Raw genomic sequence first — 8,975 nt, forward strand, 5'->3', positions numbered from 1 at the left:
TTCCTCTGGTAATAAGACAGTGTGGCGTTGGGTTCCGGCACTCAACACGTTGTCTCAAAATTTTGGGGGTTGCACGGGAAGTACTCCTTACTTTAATATTTTCCTCTACTTCCTCTATATATGGAATGTATCCCAATACAATATGACAATTTTATTATATGTATCTAGATTTTAAAGTTGCTAGACTAGACTTTAAAGTTCAAACCTATTCAAAAATATAAACTGAAATAGATTTAGATAAAGCTTCAACATTTAAGATGGAAGGCAACGGAATTATTTCGACGCACTTTGACTTACCAGATCGAGTAATTGTTACAGAGAAGTAAAACAATAATAATTGATTACCCTAAGTGAAAATCGAACTCACAACCAAAACGTTTACAGTTCGAGGATGCCCCACTGTGCCACGATAGCCCATATGAAGAATAATTACATTCATACATTGAAAATTGTTTTTCTAGTAATATAATTATTAATTCTACTAACACGCATATACACTGACATTAAACATCAATATTGTTTAGTTTAGTTAAACATCGAAAACTGTATCAAACCTACCATAAAATTCAATTATTCCAATTACTATTGATAATTAGTTATTTGAAACCGATATTAATGTTATTTTATTATGGGATGAGGACAGTCGTAGACAATAATGCGACTGTTAACGCGACAGGCTCTGAGTTCAATTCCCGCTCTGATAACGAGGCACAGCGGTGCGTTAGGTTCCGCCGCTTAACACGCAATGCTTCCAGAATTCAGTGAAAAGTGGAGAACTGAAGTGTCTTAATAGGAACGGAGTATCCTAAAACTCCGTTCCCAGGTTACCTCTGCCTACTGTGCTATGTGAAGATAAGAGAGAAAAAAGATATCATAGACAATTAAATTTCATGTTGCTTGTATCCTGCATTTAGCAGGGTATGCAAAATACTACTATATAGGCAGCCCGTATTCCCTTTTCCAACTTATTTTGCAACTACGTACTATTTATTAATAGCGTTTTAAATTTAAAAAATATATAATTCTGTCTAGTAGGGAGAAGTTTTTTATCAAAGTAAAGGAAACTTTTTGAATAATTAAAAACGTTGAAAGTTTTCAAACTGTTTATTATAAGTCTGTGCATGCAGTCCACTATTGAATCGTTTGTGGAATAGTTTATGAAGGAAAATTATTTAAATACATTTATAAGCGTGTGTATTCGTGTTATTAATTACGTCTAATCTTAAGTTAATACTTAAACAATTTTTTCTTAGAAAATAATAACTTCGTTTTTTAATACGTAAAATGGAAAATTCTATTTTTTTTCTAAGTATCCTGCACACTGCAGGAACCTAGGCAACCTAGGGAGAGGGAATCTAGTGTTCTTAACACTAGATTAATTGTCTTAACACTCCGTTCCCCACTTTCTGCCGAATTCTGGAGGTAGTGCGTGTTGAATGGTGGAACTTAAAATCGACACCAGAAAAAATTAAAATAAATTTATATTAATAAATTATTTTCTCGAGTGCAGATCGAACCCACAACCGTCGCGTTACAGTCACACCCTTGTGCCACTGCGTCACGATGGCCTCATTTTTTATTTTGTTACTATTTCCGCAAATGAAAAGAAAATGAAAAGAAAAGATACACAAAATGGCAGATACTAGCGAGGATGTTTACTTTTACAGGTGGCTTCTGCTCGTCGAGAGAATGGAAGAAAATATTCGTGAAGCAAAAGTGAGTGGTAAGAGAAGTAGACGGAGTTCTAGAAAACGATATCGACGGTACTGCAGGAAAGTCACACAAGAAGACATGAAGACCCCCCGGAGGATATATATGAAGAGGTTGATAACAAACTCCACAATTTACAATTCATACAACTTTGGAAACTATATAATAAAAATTTCATAGTAAAATATACTATTTTTATTACAACTTCAGCATAATAATAAAAGCAATACGAAATTCAGAAACAGCATAAAAAATGAGGATCCGCAAAATTGTACAGAACCCGCTTAACTGTAATACGGCTGGCCGTTTGAAAATTTAAATTCAATTTTACCTCAAAACTCTCTAGAAATTGAATTTTCATTTGAACGAGTTCTATCGCCTTTTAACGTAAGATTCCACGTGTCTCGAGCAATTAATATTTTATAGTGCTCGTGGACATGGTAGAATGGGAACACGCTTCACGCAGTTTCCCGTTGTATAGCAGTGTAGATGGAGGGAACCCAGTGATAAAACACTTTGTACAAGTTATTTTCAAGGCACTGCATATTAAGTGGCGGTGTTCTACGCTGTAGTTTGTCTTGCCAGAGCGGAGAGATTAGCTTCCCTCTTCCCTGAAGTAGGAATCGAATCGACAACCATCGAGATTACAGTTACAGCCTACCCTGTTTTACGCGAGATATATCGTAAAGCTACAAAAAAAATAACCATGACATTAAAAACTTTAAGCTTTTACTTTCTTGTCATTCCAACATAAACACGTATATTTTGAGAAGTGAGGCATCTTGAGAAATTATTTCTACATTATATAATGTCGGGCCTATCTCGTAATTCTGTAGGGACAGAGGAATATAAACTTTATAGCTAAAATATTGGGTTCAATTTCGTTAAATCTATCTCCCTCTCCGCCGATCCCTTCTATCGAACTTGACCTACTTGCTTCAGGAATATACCGAGAAATTAGATTTTTTAGCAAAAACCTGAGTAATCAACATTAACCGTAAATTATTATTAATGATATAATATACTTTTCAGCTTGAATTAATTAATAAAATAATTATATCAATATACTGTAAAAAACATATAATTTTAATAGAATTCTTTCACGTTTTCGTCATACAATCACATACTGTATGAAGAATGTACTAAAGAGCTATAACTTATATTATATGCTTAAATTCGAATGGTTTACTAGTGACCTCTGAAGAGTTCCACTGGCTCCATCAACAGACCAAGATGATACCATATTTTTGTTTGCGTTTTATGAAATAGTTACAATTCGACCTAATAATGTTAATTAATATTTATTAACTAGCGACCCTCTTGCGGCTTCGCCCGCTTTTACTACTGGATTATTCATATAATGTATGTTTGCAAAGCACTTAAGATAATGTAAAAAATAATTAAACCCTAATGCAACCCGCATTTTCGTAGTTTCAATAAGGATTTTCCAATTGTTTTACACAGCAAGGATTTTTAGTAGGTACCGTAATTTTAAATCTATGCTACTAATCTTTTCAAGTACTTATTAAAATAAATTTAAATGACTATTTTTAGATAGTTAAATGACTATTTTTAAACGGAAGAAATTATAAACAAAAACCTACCTACTAATAACTACTACAAAAAATATGAAACCAAATATATCGCGCTGAAATAATACATTCAACTCCAATTATCCAATACGTGCAAACGCATCTAACTAAATCTTCGTTGCTATAGAGGCAGCCGGGTTTTTTTTTTCGACCTTGTGGTTAATGCTGAAGGGGGTATTCTGTCCCTGATGAAAAGCAATCACGACGTGGCTGCCTGTGAGGAAAATTAAATAGAATGCATGGGCCGGGAATCGAACCCGGGCCGCCCGCGTGGCAGGCGTGCATTCTACCACTGAACCACCGATGCGTGTAAGGCAGGCGGGCACGGCGGACGCATGGCGAGTGGCGAGCCGTTTCGCAGCAAGGATTTTTTTGATATTGTAACAACTTCGAAAGTATTTATTAAAATGAAAAACAGTAAAAGACAGTTTTGGTCTACATTAAATGGCCAACGTAACTAATGTACTTATTTATATGTTGAGAGTAAGGGATAAGTGAAACTTGAGTAACATACAGCTGATGTGTCAACGGCGGGATGTGTCAACAATTAAATGCGTTTTTCTGTAATACTATTCGCAATTTCGAAATATTGTAAAAAGCAAATTGTATCTTCGTTTAACGTAGAAAATTAATAAAATATTTTAAAGGATAAGGATTAATACCATTATGGAAAAATATCCCTCACAATAAAAAATATATTGAAATTACTATTTTTAGACAGAAATATGATCACTACACGTTATCCTTAAAAGATAAAAATATGCTGTCGCTGACTTTTTTGTAGATCTTATCATGTAGAACAATACTCCAGTACATTATTTTCATGTAGTACTTACCATTAAAGCAGCGCATGCGCGAAAGTGTCTCAGCGGGTAGGACTTTATACACATTTATCGTATTTATGTTAATTTAAATAAGAATGTACAAATAATAAACTATATATAAACCTTCCCTGAGAAATACTCGACTTAATGGTGAAAACCGCATAAAAATCCGTTGGGTGGTTTAGACGAAGAAGAGTTAGAAACAACAGACAGACACGAAAAGCGACTTTGTTTTATAAGATATAGGATAAAAACTACCATAAGATTTTTTTATATATATATCTTATGACATTTAAATTAAAATGTCTGAATACACAGTAGGCTCCTTACTCAACTCCATGGCAGGCGTCCAAAAAAATTTCGTGTGAGATTGAATGCCTGAAACCTTGTAAATAAGATTTGAGCGCTACGATTCATTTTTTCATATTCTCGCTTTTATGTCGGCATAGAAAGCCTAGTGTGAAGATACATTTTAGACTTTTCGCCCGTTTTGTATTGCAAGATGTCTGGCGGAACTTAGCAATGCGCTTTATCTAGCTACTAGGCAGAAGAAATGTACATAATTAAACTCACAACCATCGTTCTAACAGTCCGAATCTGTGCTACTATTCCACTGCAGACTATGCCACAATATCCTTAATATTTTTAAATAATCATTTAAAATAAATTTCTTTAATTTATTGCAAGTCAAAGAAAAATATAGCCCTATAAATATTATAATATGAATTATTTTACTTTTAACTAATTAAATACCTATATAAATACATTTGATTCTATCTTTACGGTTAATCATGCATTATTTTCCAAGATAACCATGTACAAGTAAGTGTCAAGACACTACGTTCCTCTGTTTTGAGTGTCCGAACTCAATTTAGTGCAACCAGAGTGAGCAAATTGTAAAGAATTGATTGTTTAGAGTTAATCGAACCCACAACCACTTTGTTCCCAGTCAGACACTATTTCATTGCGACATACTAACAAAAACTTGTCTTCTCTAAACTAGTACCAAAGTTTGAACGTGAAGCGAACAAATGTAACACTTGTATTCCAAAAAAGGCTTTTACTCTGAAATTTTATTTACCACTCGCTCTTTGACTTCTTGAAGTCGAGTGGAATTGAATATATTATAGAAACAGTTGAACTTCTTAGTATACATAGGTAGTTATTATTTATTTGAAATATATATGTAGGTATTGTACTTACTTAAAGTGAAAACTGCTTGTTAATAATAAAACTCTTTAGCTCTAACGATCTATTCTCTATCTCTAGGGAGTACTCGGTCATTAAAATTGATTATAATGCAAAAAGTGACTTTTATTCATTGGCAATGACTTATTTTTCTTGTCTCGTACTGTTTACTCGTATTAATAAGCCATCGTCGTACAGTCTGTTTGACAGTAAATACGACAGTTGTGAGTTCGATTCCCACTTGACGAAAAGAAACATATCTATTTATTTACTCGTCGTTCTAGTTACTTTAAATTATTGTTAAAATCTTTTAAAATCACTGATGTTGTGCAACAATTTAAATTTTACCTCAACCTAAATCGAACTGGCGACCTCTTCACAACATTTCTAAAACTTAATAATACAGGATAATATCGTTCAACTTAGCAAAGTAAACGAGGACCGAGCTACAAGTTACAGGCTCGCCTCTAATTACTTATGTTTGCAACTTAAACATTCAGTTAGATGTACTTGTGCTTGTGAAATATAGAGACGGAGTGCTGTTGAGTTTAATATGAAAATTGTATACTTATAGGACGTCGTACCGCAGTGGTAAAGCGTATGATTGTAAATATGGATACTGTGGGTTCTATCCTCATTAGGAGAGGGGGTTAGATTATAAGTAATTTTAATTTTTCCGCTCCAGTTGACGAAGCGTGGCGTTGAGTTACGCTACACGACATGCATGTTTTTTATAGTTAAGTTATTACTTAAAAATAGATTTTAATAAACTTAGTTACATATATATACATATTTTGTTTACTCTATGTTTCTTTATTAATTTATTTTAGTGTATTGTATTCTTCTAGCTAAGCCCTTTCATTTGATATGTATATTAAGAACGTCTTAAGAGCAATAATGTGTAGTCTGCCATTTGTTTATGGCTGCCATCTTGGATACAATATAATACTACTGGATACAAATTATCTTATCTTATTTTAATAAATCCTAACAATACGAGACCTAAATTCCAAATACATACATAAGCACACACACACAGACAAAATAATTATATGGTGCCATAGAACTGGTTTGATGATGAAGAGACGAAACCCTCGGACGTCTATTAGTTAAGGCGTAGAGTCAGGACCCTTAGTCTTTGTATATCCTATCCATTTTCCTGGTAGCGAAGAAGCGTATTTTTATTATATTATTTTAGGTATTTTATTTTAGGAATGTTATATTTTTTTAATAGCCAAAAAGTATGTGTAGTATGTAGTCTTAAATCTTATTTTGTCCTCCCAAATAAACCATTTACTCAGTGACAGAATCCAATACATTTTACACCAGTCACTTACATACGTATGTTTAACTTGAACATACTAAAAGTTTGAAATCAAATATGCGGAGTTGAAGTTCAATATATTTCAAGTAAAACTTAATTCCCGAAGCTAAACATTCGTTCTGTAAAATACGTAAATACGGAAGCGAATTATATATAAATAAATAATATTGAGATCCGCTTCTCAACAAGCAATGCCTAATATTTTGTTATAATTAAAATACCTTTTATCTATTGAGACATACCGCGGCGTTGAATTACGCTTTAAAGCTACCTACCAACAAAAAACAATTGTCGCTTAATTTATTTAATAAGAATATTGTTTTACATAAAACAAAAAAAAATAACATAATTATACATTACATACGAAAAACAACATGAATTGTCACTTGCTTTCGGGAATTGTCAAAAGCTATAATTTAATGAACACAACTCCATTATGAGCTACTGGTTCGCGTACAATTCGATTATTGATGGTTCCGATGCTTATCGAATCGGTTTGGGGAAAGTTTCCATATTCGTATAATAATATAATGTTTGTATTTTTTTTTTCATTTTTAACTGTTTTTCTTATGTCCTATCCACATGAATATTATTAAAAGTTGTAAGTAACTGAGGTAACTCTGATTGTTAGTTGATACTTGTTTATATTTGATTTTTTCCGAGCAGGAATGGAATTAACAACCTTCGTATTTATAGTCTTACACAGTGCCGCTGCGCTACGATAGATCTCAAATCCATTTGTGATTTAAATTGTCCTGTAAAACATTATACTTTCAGAATAACAATCCTTTATTTACTGAAAACAGTAAATAAACACCCAATTTCACTTTACACTAAATCGTAATGAAAATGAAAACTCGTAAACAAAAGTTTTCTTCTTGGCTCTAAGATTATCAGTAGCGGAAGCTTTCTTAATCAACTTCATTTTCGTTGGATATTATTCTTGTTTAAACATTATCTTTTCATTATAATTAGCAACCCAACCGCGGCTTCGCCCGCTTAAATTTATTGTTATATAATTTGTACATACATTTTAACATATGTGGAGGCCATTGTTGCGCAGGGGCACTAGGTTGTAACTATAATGTGACGCTTGTGGGTTCGATCTCCACTCGAGAAAATTAATTATTATTTATTATTACTTTCATTCCTTCGCCCTGGCATCAAGGTCCGGCGTTGAGTTCCGCCACTCAACACGTTATGCCTCGAAAAATTCGGCGGGAAATGTGGAACGGAGTAGTCTTAAAACTAGGTTCCCTTTGCCTACTTTGCTGTGTGCACGTGTATGGAGTGAAGCTAAAAAAACGAAAATATTAAAAATAATTTAAATTTAACATAAAATCTTCTATAAATAAATTTGTAAGTGTCTCAATATTTCTTTTTAATATTCATAAAAGTATATAGTGTGAAATAACGTCACAACGTTATTGTGACATTTTTGTATGTATCGTGCATATAGTAGGGAAGGCAGTGGGAACCTAGTGTTAGTGTTACCTCCGTTAACGGCGTGATAAAAATAAATATGGAAAATGTGTCCAACGCCACATCCACACAACCGTATCTATACAATGTATTAGGATAGTATGCGTATATTAAGCTGTAAATATTAGCATGTTACTAATACGAAGTCAGAAGATTTCCCTAATGCAAACTAGTCTAACGCCTCTTAAAAATTTTTACAAGCAAATTGAACCTGTAACCACGTTAGTACATTTCTCAAAAATATAATTCAAGTAAAATTATATTGGTACTAAATCACACCAGCTTAATGAAATTGGTCCCTTATTTCTATCCCTTTTAAAATAACTTCGAATTACTTGCATACTTTTCTTACATATTAACAAGGGTAAGTCTCATACTTTGATTGTTATAAGAAAACCGATGTTATTTTTAGAGAAATAAAGTCAAAAATCCAACCGAAATTAATTAAATATCAGTTTTCTATAATATAAACCTTATGATGGTGCAAATAAAGTAGATATTGGCTTACCTTTGAAAGAGGCCATCTCTGTGGCCCGCTGTTTTCATTTATCAAGATATGTCAGCCTATAATTATACGGTGAACATCGCGAGCTTGCGTTACCTGCAAAGAATTATTGAGTTTAATTTGACATGCTCTCTGCTTGTGAGAATTAATGGGACAAACTTTTGGTAAGAGAACTTACTGATATATAAATCGTCTTCTCATCAAATATTTGATTGTAAATGGGATGGTTGTGGGTTTGATACTTGCTCGGAGAAATTAATTATATTCATTTGCGGCGTTTGTTTCCGCTACTCAACACGCAATGCTTCAAAAATTCGGCGGAAAGTAGGGAATGGAGTGTCTTAACACTA

General features: G+C 33.1%; 1 protein-coding gene across 1 annotated transcript in view; it reads right to left on the reverse strand.

The window, feature by feature from the left end:
* Corin (corin serine peptidase) overlaps window positions 1-8,717 on the reverse strand; it is a 68,691-nt gene extending 59,974 nt beyond the window's left edge. The window contains exon 1 of the mRNA XM_085191936.1: window positions 8,629-8,717. Coding sequence (XP_085048062.1) covers window positions 8,629-8,644 — 16 coding nt within the window. The 5' untranslated portion in view covers window positions 8,645-8,717. The remainder of the gene's footprint in view (window positions 1-8,628) is intronic.
* Between the last annotated feature and the right edge of the window lie 258 nt (window positions 8,718-8,975).

The sequence above is a fragment of the Heliconius melpomene genome, chromosome 10 (assembly GCF_056956725.1).
Source record: "Heliconius melpomene rosina isolate 202511_hmr_F chromosome 10, ASM5695672v1, whole genome shotgun sequence".
Taxonomy (NCBI): domain Eukaryota; kingdom Metazoa; phylum Arthropoda; class Insecta; order Lepidoptera; family Nymphalidae; genus Heliconius; species Heliconius melpomene.